A 12,536-nucleotide genomic window follows, 5' to 3' on the forward strand; every position below is an offset into this window, starting at 1 on the left:
CTTTGGCCCTACTGTCCCGTCTCCACACTTAAATGTGTATCTTACGACTAAGACTTAGGTCAAAATCTTTGCACTTTTGTCATGCTGGCTCTGCTCATCGGGTAAGGGTGCTTAGAGCCAAGCCTGAGGACCACTGTCTGATCCCATGTTGAACCCACTTCATGGTGGGATGAGACGACTGGCTCCTTAAAGTTGTCCTTTGCCCTCCAGATGTACCCTGTGACACACGTCTGCATGCACACACTAAAATTAAGGGCATATGATTTCTTCTTCCTCTGGTGACACAGAACCTTTCTCAGGTCCCCTCATACCAGAGAAGGCCTCCACTGCTTCCTCTGACCACAGAGAAAATTCCTTGTTCCTTACATCAGCTTTGAAAATATATAATGTCTTTCCTACTCTGACTTTTACTCTAACTGCTACCTTTCTGTACCTGCTTAAATTATCTAATATTTATACCAATAAACACACTGAGGTAAAAACCTGCTTGCTAGCTCAGCTAGGTAACTGAACTATATACAAAATATCTATTTACAAGTCTGATTCTACAACTAAACTATTAGCTCTTTAGAGATCTCTATCTGTGTCGTTCTAGACAGAGGATCCTGAGCTATACTGCGAGAGGGAGGGAGGGGGAGAGAGGGAGGGAGGGAGGGAAGGAAGGAGGAGGGAGGGAGAGAGAGAGAGAGAGAGAGAGAGAGAGAGAGAGAGAGAGAGAGAGAGAGAGAGAGAGAGGCTTTTAGAGGCACACCCAAATGACATCTCTTCAGGACACACCTAGCATCTAACTGCAACTGACAAACACAGTATCTATGTAGGCATATATATTTTGCTAACAATTAGGTTTTCTATGTACAATAATCAAATATTCTGTAATACCTTTTTTTACTCGTTTTATCTTATAAAAGCAGTGTAGCTTGACTCACTAAAATTATATATGTATCAAAACTACTACTGAAAGTAGATTTTAAATATCCTCATCTGAAACACAAAACAACAAAAAGTAAGAATGTGAGACAATGAAGGTAGCTTTAGTCGTTCCACAATGCTTATATATGTCAAAGTATCTTGTACACAATAAATGCATATGATTTTATTAATTTAAAAGTGAAATATTCCATGAAATGTTCAGACATACTTACACAAACCTGAACAAGTAAGCAAGGTCCAATTTCCCGTAAAACGAGTGTGACTAGTACTGTGGTCCTGAGTTCCAAGGGATTTTTTTTTAGTGTAGAATGCCTCAGCTTCCTTATTAAGAAGCCATGACAGGCTACTGCGCAGTGTTGGCAGGCAGCCTCCAGGACACACCTCAGCACTATGGCTAGCTTCTCTTCCATCTGTCTTCCTACTTAGGACTGAGTATTGGGCATATTGATAGCTACTCCTGGGTGGACATATATAAGAAATGAAAGTCGAGGTGTATTCTGTGAAAAACCACAGTTTACGTTGCAATTGAAATGTTGTTAACTGTACCAGAAAGTATTTCTAAAACATTGGGATGAAATTAGGGAGATCCCCCAACCGTAGGTGAGGCCTCCAGCTCCCTGGCTCCGTGGATGGCTCTTCTGCCTTTACTCTGATGGATAAATGTCTGTCCCAGAAGACCAAGGAGCAAGGGCCATATGCGCACCCTGGAGCCCCAGTGTCGACTATGGAGCCTGCTGGGAACCTGCTCAAGAGATGTTCATTAGGTGTAAATTTCAAGTGCTCTTACAAATAGAATTTTCCTGTACAATTATTAAAATCATTTCATTATTTCTTATTGGAGATTTCTGCCATTTGGAATATTTAAAGTTCTTTTAGAGATTAGATTAGTTACTATGTTTTAACTGTTACTTTCTATTTAGACGCAGTTGTTATTTTGTTGTTTGTTATACTGGATTTTTTCATTCAGGACTGAAAGATCCTAACCTGGAGATCCTAGCCTTGGCCTTGGGGACGTGAAAGCTGGGTAATGATCGAATTGGATGAGTATGCTACCAGTGAAGGCTTGGTTATTAGATGATCCTTCTAAGAACTGGGAGAGTCAATTCCTCCTCGCTGCTCTCTCTTTGTAGTAATTCCCAAGAACCAGTCATTTCTGAGTCAATACATAAACAACAGTATTAGTACATATGAGTCATAGCTGTGCTGATGTATTTTGGTGCTAATTAATAAAAAGCAGTTACATCTGGGCAGGGCAAATGAGATAGGCGTGGCTAAAGTTCCCGGGCATGGGGAGACGGAGAGGATCTTGGGAAGGAGAGAAACCCCGAGAGAAGAGAGAAGAAGATGGCCACCATGGCTTAGATGGAAGAGAAGCATGTGGCTGGTGTGGATGGAGGATTTGGCCCAGATGAAGAGCATTCGCAAGTATTTGGGATTATGGATGGGAGGTAGCTTGATAGAAATTATTAGAAGCAGGTGGAATGGGATTGGGGCAGGTATGGGATACCTGCCCCACTATGGAAAGTAGTTTAGGGAATTAATATTTGTCCTGCCCCAGGTTAAGTAAGGCTATTTTAAAATATAACATGTGCCTGTGTCTTGACTGATTATAGCGTATTATACTGCTTTAATAATAATTATAGGCCTAATGATAAACATTATTAGGGCCATATTGGTAAATTAACAACAACACTACTCTGTGCGGAGAATATTTTTGATTTTGTGACAAAGGAAAGTAAGATGATGCAAAGCCCGTTCTATCAAGAACACATGTGTGTGTGCACATGTGCACACGTGTGTGCATGCGTGCATGCATGTGTGTGCGTGTGTGTGTGTGTATACAGCAGATTTCTCCTACTAATTCATAGTGATGGGATATTGTCCTGTGTACACTAGGGCCTCTGTATCATCTATCTGAATTTAAATTTGGCCAAATATAATCCCTTAATCTTAAAAACAAGCTATTAAAAAACTTTATATGAGACAAATATGAAGCTTCTGGTTTTTAAAAAGCATTTATTTCTTTAAGATTTTTTTTTATCCTTTTATTTATGTGTATGTGTGTGTGAATGTCTGGGTATGTGTATGTGAGTGTGGGGACCAGGCACATGCCTTTAACATCCCCTCAGCTCCAAGAATTTCTTGTTTCATATACATTGTTCATACACATATACATTGATAATGTAGCATTTCCCGTATCATGCTAGACACAAAGTATGGCATTAGGCCTGCTTGATTTATTTTTCTTAAGAGCAAAAATATAATAAAAGTATTCCAATCTTTAAAATAACCTCTAAATCAAGACGGTTTTAAGAATTTGCTGGGTCTTATGATGGTAGCTTCATAAAGTTAAGGTATTTCTCTTAGTATAAATGAAGGAAGTTATTCAACATAAGGAAGTGCCAGCAATCAGCTAGTATAAAATAATTATTGCCTATCTTAAAAGCAACATGGGAAGGAAACTAGAGGCAGGAAGTGAGGAAGAGGCCATGGAGGGGTGCTGCTCACTGGCTTGCTCCTTGTGGCTTGCTCAACCTGTTTTCATATAGAACCCAGGACCAGCATCCCAGGGATGTCACCATGCACCATGTTGGCCCTCCCCCATCAATCATCAATCAAGAAAAGGCACTACAGACTTGCTTACAGGCTGGTCTAGTAGGCGACTTTCTCAATTGAGGTTCCCTCTTCCCCAGCAGCTCTGGTTGTGTCAGGCTGGCAAAACATCAGCCAGCATACTGCCATAAAGGCAAGCATGAGAGCCAGGCATGGTGGGGCATGCCTTTAATCCCAGCACTCGGGAGGCAGAGACAAGCAGATCTCTGTGAGTTCGAGGTCAGCCTGGTCTATAAAGTGAGTCCAAGTCAACCAGGGCTACCCAGAGGAACAGTGTCTCAAAAACCACCAACAACAAAGCCTAAGTTTATCACCAAGGGACAGATGCAGTAGGTTGAGTGTGTAGGTGCCCTTGGGGGCAAGCCAGGATAAGCCTGCTTCCGGGCTTAATCCAACTTTGCATAATCCAAGCATGTAACACTTAGGAGGTCACATCTTGGACCACGCTTATCCAAGGTAGAAATGCTGATGTAAGCAATAGGTTTGGATACACTGTAAGTTCATGAAATTGCTTTTCTTCCACCCCACGTCAATATTACTGGAGTGACAGTCAATTCTCATGTAGGTTTGTGCCCTTTCCCTGGCTCAGTTCATCTGAAACGTGTCAAACGACAAACGTGGCGACTATTTGTACCGTACGTAGCCTATCACAGCCACAACCAGCATGCAAGAAGAGGAAGATTTTTTTTGACTCTCACACCATTCATGCTAAAAGGCAACTTCTGAGTCTTTTACATCCTCCTATTTCATTTGCCTCCAAACGTGCAGGCTTTTTGAAGTAACTTGATATTTATTAAATTCGTATTTTCTGGATCATTTGTGCCACAGTGCTCTGGCGAGTGTCTGTTAAAGAAATGTGTACCGCAGATACTCACATCTCAGCTTTCAGCCCTGGAGAACCATGCTGCAGTTGTAGCCAGCATCCTTCCTGCAGCTGGGAGGAGAGTACCATACACCTCACCTCGACAAACAGGAACAAGAGCACCGCCCAGGCCTGAAGAAGCCTTTCCAGCTGCCGGACTTACTCCGACAGCAAAGGTATTGGGTCTGCATCTTTCCTCACCAAGCCTGCACATGCTAGCCTTCCTTAAATTAAGTCCAATTGGAACCAACTTGCAGCGCTGTGTAAGTGTGCTGATTCTCCTTGGGTAACATGGATGCAAAAATGGCCTTCCAATGAGCATCTAGTCTTCGCTACACGGTGCAGGAAATGGAGTGCACTCTCCATAGGATCTGATGGGGACTGTAGATTCACATCCCATCCACAAGCTGAGTGATCGGGATACAGGCTTTGTAACCTCTAACTTTCTTTCCCCGTATACCTGGAAAATGATACTTCCTTGTTGGGTTGTTGAGAGAAAATGGAATGACTAATGACCGTGGTGTCTGGTATATCTGTAAGCTCTCACAGAATGGTAACGCTTGATTTTGTTGCTTGGCTTGCTTGGGTTTTTGTTGTTTGTTTGTTTTGTCTGTGTTGTGTACACGGTGATGGCTCTTGTTTTGTCTGCCCCTCACAAGCCACTTGCATTACCCCTCCTCTGAAAGCAAATATCAGAGCTGCAGTAGCCTGACCCACTTCTCAGAGCCAGTATCATTACTTCTCCATATTGGAGGCGAGGGTGTGGCCAGTAGATTGCCCCCTAGGGGACATTTGACACATCTGGGTGGGGTTGTTGCTCCTGTCCTTTAGCAGGTAGAGTCCAGGGTTGCCGCTAAGCATCCCACAGCGCACACAGGACACAGGATAAGTCCTCCCACACTTGAAGATTTTATCCAGCTCCAAATGGCAACACTGCTGAGATGCTGACCCACACAAGCACAATCGATTCTAGAGACAGGGAAGCCATAGCAACTACCAGATGATCTATTGTAGATACTGAACTATCCATGAAGAAATTAGCCATAAATGCCACAACCGTTGCACAGGCTGCGTGCTAACTGTTGCACAGGCTGCGTGCTAACTGTTGCACAGGCTGCGTGCTAACTGTTGCACAGGCTGCCTGCTAACTGTTATTGTTATTGTTGTTGTTGTTGATTTAACAATACATCCATTTTCACTGTAGTCATTCATATATAGTGTTCTATGTCACTTGTCTGGAACCTTCAGTGCCTTAAATCTCCAATTCCATGCACTAAAAATCTTGCTATAGGTATGTATACATTTAGGGATTGATCAGACTGGACACTTAAAATTGGTGCACTCTATACATTGCTGTATAAGAATATTATATATATTCCAGTGCATAAAGCTATTTTTTTTTATTTGTGACCAAATCCAAACAAAGGCAAAATAGAGTTACCTTTCTTTGGAAACAACACCATACAAACTAACAGTACAAACTTATTTAGAGTATTTATGGACCCTCCTGTGTTCATGGACAGCCAAAATACCTGTGCACACTGATGAGACTGAGCCACCATGGATTATTACGTTTATTCCAGCTGGTCTTCTCAATCCAAACCTCCCCCCCCCCTTTTTTTTTCCAAGTACTAGGAGAGTTTAAGAATCAAAACCTCGGATTTTTAAAAATTATCACAACTAAGTCAGAAATTCTGTTCTTGTTGCAGCTCAAGTTAGTGAGCTGGTCCTAGTCTAATATCTGCCAGATCCTATTTTGAAAACATGGTATTTTCAAAGCCCAAACCCAAAAGCCAGACCAGGACTATCTGAGGGTAGAAGCAAGTAAGAAAGAAAAGCCTGGAAGAAGGATGGACTGTGACAAGAGTCAGGACTCCACGGCCTCCTACAGCGTTTTGAACAATGAACATACAGTTTTCATACGCTGCGTGTAAAAAATAGGCCTCCTAACCCTTAACTTGGTTTATTTTTATATTGTCTAATTAGCATAAAACTTTTGAAAATCATTCACAGGACAGACTATTTGTATAAATAAGAATTATAGATCTCATTGAACCTTTGAGAACCTACCTGTTCTGCTTAATTTAAAAAGTAAAATAAAAACTTTGTGAAAAAGAAGTGAAACCCAAGGCTGAGGCGAGAGGATCAAAGGTCAAAACCAGCCTGAGACTTCTACCGAGTTCAAGACCACCCTGGGCTACACAGCAAGACGGAGGGGCAAGGAGGAAAAGGGAGGGGGGAGGGAGGGAGGGGGGGAGGGGCAGAGACAGAGAGGTTGTTTGACATTTGTGGCTTCCTCCTTGACCCCCTCCCCCACACAGGGTCACACAATGTAACCCTGGCTGGCCTGCGACTCACTTTGCAGTCCAGGCCAGTCTCGACCTCACAGAGATCCACCTTCCTCTCCCTCCCAAGTGCCAGGATTAAAAGTGTGCGCCACTATGCCCAGTTTACAATTTATCTCGTGAGGCTGAACCTCTCACTGAACTGGAAGTTTATTGATTCAGCTAGGTGAGCCTGGCCAGTGAGCCCCAGCCTGTCTCCAGCCCATGTCATCACACACACACACACACACACACACACACACACACACACACACACACATCGCCACCCCCGCTGCCACTACTGTGGTTACAGAGGCATGCTTGGCACCTGGGTTTTAGACGCAAGGCATGCAAACTCAGGTCCTCGAGCTTGTGCGGCAGGCAGTGAGGCAGTGTACTAACTGAGCCCTCTCCCCAGCCCTAAGAGAGTAGATTTAAAAAGATTTCACAGCGCAGGCAAGCGTGTGGTGCCAAAGTCCTGTTTGAAGGCTGACAAGGCAATGGCAAAACCGCTCGGATTCTGCTTCGTGTGTAGTTTCACAGGAGATGAAGTGTGTTTACCGCCGCGTATGAAAGAATTTTGAGCTGAAGTTCTTGACGTTCTGACAAAACTTGATGCATCTAAGTTTCCAGGGAGTGGAATCAGCAGTTCTTTTTTTTTTTTTTTTTCCCCAAATTAAATGATTTATTTTATATGTAGACTTGGTAACAGAGTTTTAGAATAACAATAGAAAAATAACTAACATAAATAATAAAATGTAATATATTTATAAAATTTTTTTCATTTTTTTATTAATTTATTCTTGTTACATCTCAATGTTTATCCCATCCCTTATATCCTCCCATTCTCCACCCCCCCCCATTTTCCCATTATTCCCCTCCCCTATGACTGTTCCTGAGGGGGATTACCTCCCCCTGTACATGCTCATAGGGTATCAAGTCTCTTCTCGGCAACCTGCTGTCCTTCCTCTGAGTGCCACCAGGTCTCCCCATCCAGGGGACGTGGTCAAATATGAGGCACCAGAGTATGTGAGAATAGCAAAGTAGAAGGATCCAGAGGGTCCTAGAAACCTACAAGTAGAACATTATGATAGGCAGATTTGGGCCCAGGGGTCCCGCTCAAACTAAGGCACCAGCCAAGGACAATACAGGCGGTAAACTTTAAGCCCCTACCCAGATCTAGCCAACGGTCAAAACATTCTCCACAGTTGAGTGGAGAGTGGGATATGGAATCAGCAGTTCTTAAGAGAGCCATAGCACAACCTCAGCAAAGGCCGAGAAGGAACGACTGAAGGCCACAGTCTGCAAAGCACAGCTTTGATTGGCTGGACGAGAGAAACCTAAGGGAAGCTAGCTAAAGCCAAAGGAGTGGCCCGATTCATTTTTTTGTGCTTGTTTGTTTGTTTGCTTGTTTGTTGAGACAGAGTTTCACTACAGGTGTACAGGTGTACATATCACTACAGGTTTCTCTGTGTAGCTCGGCTGTGCCGGAACTTGATCCGTAGAGCAGGCTGGCCTCGAACTCAGAGATCCGCCTGAGTGCTGGGACTTAAAGGCGTGCGCCACCACTGCCTGGCAGAGTGACCCCACTTAAAACGAACAGTGCATTTTAAAATCTGGTCAACCTAGTAAAAGTATAAATTAGTAAAATTTCATTTTAATGTAAATTCGTAAACTGTAGATACATAATGAGTTTTAAGGTAACAGGAACCTGGCATGCGCCAGGTGTTTCTACCCTCCAAGTGGGAGTGAAAGGGGCATACCCTTACTCCGTGAAAGGCAAAAATGCAAAGGTCTCAGCCTGGTGACGTAGATGTTCATCTGTGCTGCTGCGGCTTGTCAAGCCCAAGGCTTCATGTACTGCAGAGACAATCCCTACCACAAGCAGGTAACAGGCTAGTGGAGACTGAAGACCTAACTCCATGATGGGAAGAACGGACGCGTCTTTCTGTGAATACTTCTTTGTGCTGTGCGTGAGGCTTCATCTTACTTCCATCTTGTATTCACCCAGCACAGGGTGTAACAGCTGCTAGCATTGAAAGTGTCTTTCTTCAGGAAAATCTGAGGCTTAGATAAGTCTTTATAGGTGTGAAAAAGTCTGAAGTCCCTCCGCTCCAATTCCTTGAGGAGACTGTACCAAAACCGCACCACACTGCTCTCGCTGCCACTGACCTCAAAGCCAGGCCAGTGGAGATGAATCTCAAAGAGGAGCTGGCCAATCTGTTCAAGGACATCCTCCAGAATGAGATTTTCTAGAACTTTCCATTCTGCACTTTCCAGGTCTGCCTTGAGAACATCAATCTGAAACAAAGCAATAAAACGAGATGTGAAGACCTGATCATATGATATGGATAACGCCTCTATATCATATCATATTGTATCTTATTAAAGCCTATTGTATCGTACCATGTCATATTTTATTGCGTCATGTCATATCTACTTCCAAAAGCAGCAAAAATTTTAAATCTGTAGAGCTGGAAGTCATTTCCAAATAGTCATTTAAATATTCAACAAATATTTTTCACAGCATATATGTCAATCACATTCTTTCCCGTCCTTCAATTCCTCCAAGATTCTCCCTCAAGATCCAAAAGGACAAATATTGCACATTTTCTCTTATATGTTGATGCTTATATGTTGTGTTTCAACTCAAATACCCACGTGGCCACTTATGACATAAATTTCCAGCCTTATTTCATATTGTTAATGAATACAAACAACAAAGTGCCAGTGAGCACATAGTGGACCCTCTTGTTTTCTGCCCAGTGCCAGCAGGTGCCTAAGAAGGAAAGGCTAGGGCACCGTCATTGGAGAGTCCCATGCCCTATAGGCTTTCTCCACAGTCTTTGTGCCACTCCAAGGAGCCCGGTAAAGTCCTGATAGAACGGGAGTCACAGGAGGGAATGACAGGCGTCATTTGGGGTTTCTAAGCCTTGGAATCATTATTCTACGATTTCTTTTTTTTAAGTATATCCCAGGATAACATTATAAAACAGAACAAATAAACAACAACAAGCCATGAAATATCTGCTTATTTAGTGAGGCTTGCTTCCTAGGTGAGATGAAAAATAGGGAGAAGATGTGATGGCAGAGATTATTTTGCGATTAATAAAGTCTGAGAGTCAGCTCCTTTCTGCTGGCTTTGCACAAAATCCAATGGAATAATAGGATTCGAGATACCTCCCAAAAGAAATAAAGTGGGGTGCTGTGTCTCTGTGGGAGAGCATTTTCCCAACAAGCAAGCAAACATGACACTCCTAGTTTCAATGCCCAGCACCATAAAACAAAAAGTTACCATTACAAATACATGCATGATCCCAAGCTAAGAACTTCCCTTTGCAACGCCCACTTAATTACACGTCAGCACCAACGAGAGGGTAACTGTGTTAGTGACTGTGGCGTGTGGAATAAGAACGCCCCCAAAAACTCATAAAATTTAAATGGCTGGTCATGAGGGAGTGGTGGCACTACTTGGGATGGACTAGGAGGTATGGCCTTGTTGGAGGAAGTGCGTCACTGGGGGTGGGCTTTGAAGGTCTTGAAGTAGAACTCTGAGTCCCGGCTCCAGCACTGGGTCTGCCTGCTGCTATGTCCGTGCTGTGAAAAGAATGGACTAACCTTCTGAAACCATGAGCCAGCCCCATTAAGTGATTCATTTCATAAGAGTTGCTGTGGTCATGGTGTCTTTCCACAGCAATAGAACACTGATTAAGACAGTGACCTTAATTACCATTTACGAAAAGAGACTCTATGAGTAACCTACTTCAGTCCCACAGCAGGAAAGCTAGTGGTGAAATACAGACAGTCAGTATGTCTTAACCTGTGTGTGTGTGTGTGTATGTAAGCCAGAGGTCAACATCAGGTGTCTCCACCTTATTATAATTTTCTCCATCTTATCATTTTTCAAGATGGAGTTTTTTGTTGAATCACCCTTCCAGGAAGCCACTGAGGAAAGCATAATTCAGTGTTCTAAGAAGTTTTGGGGTAAATGAGAGTCAGTGAGGTACTTAAATCAGTATCATTAAATTTTCAGAGTGCTTTTCCTTTTTTTGGTTCTTCGAGACAGGGTTTCTCTGTGTAGTCCTTGGCTGTCCTGGACTCCCTTTGTAGACAAGGCTGCCTCTGCCTCCCCAGTGCTGGGATTAAAGGCATGTGCCACCACGCCCAGCCAGAGTACTTTTCAAAATGGATAATTTCACCAAACAAAGGAAGTCTGACAGCACCAGACACTATGAATTCTGGGATGTCAGGAAACCCTGAAAAGAACAGAGACGGGAGTACCGAGCGCTTCAGCCCTAGGAAGCTGCTGCCAGAGTCACTAAGACCTGGCTCTGCAGAAATCAGACTGACTGATTTTGATGGTTTATAAACACAGATGACCAACATCAATCTTGTGTCCACTTGGTTTTGGAATCTTAGAGTCCCACGGCCTTGGAGGCATTCCTCGAGTGATTTCGGAGTTGCGTGCTGAAGAAGGTACAGAGATATCACTTATAACTGCTTTGCCTGATGCCCTGACACCTGCAGTGCACGCCTTGGCACTCTTGCTTGGACCTTCTGCTATGGAAAACCAAGAGGCCCTACGAACATCAATGTCTGTAAACTGGCTGTGGGTTGGTGATTTCAAAACAAATAGAAAAGGGGAAAACCAACATTTTTCCTCATGAAAGTAACTGAAGCGGAGATAGGTTCCATGGGAATATGAGCCAAGCTAAATTAATTCTTATGACTTGGACTCATAAGTTGTAAGTATTAACTCATTCCTCTTTACATTTCAGTTCCCTGGCATGCCAAAAGCTTTGTTTAATCTTGGCAGTTTTAGGCAGAATCCTCCTGGATTAACAGTAATTAAGCTGTCAAAAGAAATATTTAATCAAAATTTCACAAAATGTCCTAATTGGTTCAGAGTACATCCAAAATTCAAAATGCAGCATGTGTCCCATTGACTCACATAGCCAAGAATTTCTTAGGTTCCTTACAGACTTATTTTCACCATGGTTTTTCTTCTGTGAGTTGGAATGTGATGAATAACATAAATAAATTAAAATGTGAAAAGGACAGGGTAGGGTTGGGATGTAGCACAAGAGAGAGGATTGCTTAGCAAAGACTGAGGAAGGAAAAAAAAAAAAACCCCAAAATCAAAATCAACAAGGAAGTCAGGAATGGGTGAGTGGGGAGGCAGGCTAAAGTTCATTAACATAATATTGACCTAAAAACTCTACTGGTAAAGATACAAAGGAATATATCATATATTGCTCAGATACATTTAGAACTGTATTTATGTGTGTACGGGTGTTTGGCTGCATGTATATGTGTGCACCATATGCGTGCTTGGTGCCCACAGAGGTCAGAAGAGGCCATTAGAACAGCTGGAACTGGATTACAGATGGCTGTGAACTGCTATACGGATACTGAACACCAACCCTGGGTCCTCTGCAAGAGCAGCAGGTACTCTTAACTGCTGAGCCATCTCTCCATGCCCCCTGATATATTGTAAATAAATTATCAATCAGAAGTTATAAGCAACCAGAGGAGAACCAAATAAAGCTAAATTATAGCAAATGCATGCTTGCTTTAGAAATCCAGATCGTATTCACTTGGTGGCAATCTCCTCTAAAGGACAAGCAGTGTGCCATTATGACAACACCCACCTTTGACCCCCAAATACTGAGAGTCTCCACTCTGATGAGAACCATACAGGCTGGTGGTCGTTGTCACCCAGCCTTCAGGTGCTGTGGCATGGAGCTGCCCCCAAACTCTTTCCTGCGTCTGAACCTGAGAGCACACACAACCAAAATGCAGTAAAT

General features: G+C 43.0%; 1 protein-coding gene across 1 annotated transcript in view; it reads right to left on the minus strand.

The window, feature by feature from the left end:
- Window positions 1–8,696: 8,696 nt before the first annotated feature.
- The window catches only part of Mettl24 (methyltransferase like 24), a 109,438-nt gene continuing 105,598 nt past the window's right edge, over window positions 8,697–12,536 (minus strand). Inside the window, exon 5 of the mRNA XM_051164461.1 lies at window positions 8,697–9,030. Within this exon, the coding sequence (XP_051020418.1) occupies window positions 8,716–9,030 (315 nt within the window). The 3' untranslated portion in view covers window positions 8,697–8,715. The remainder of the gene's footprint in view (window positions 9,031–12,536) is intronic.

This window comes from Acomys russatus, chromosome 21 (assembly GCF_903995435.1).
Source record: "Acomys russatus chromosome 21, mAcoRus1.1, whole genome shotgun sequence".
Taxonomy (NCBI): domain Eukaryota; kingdom Metazoa; phylum Chordata; class Mammalia; order Rodentia; family Muridae; genus Acomys; species Acomys russatus.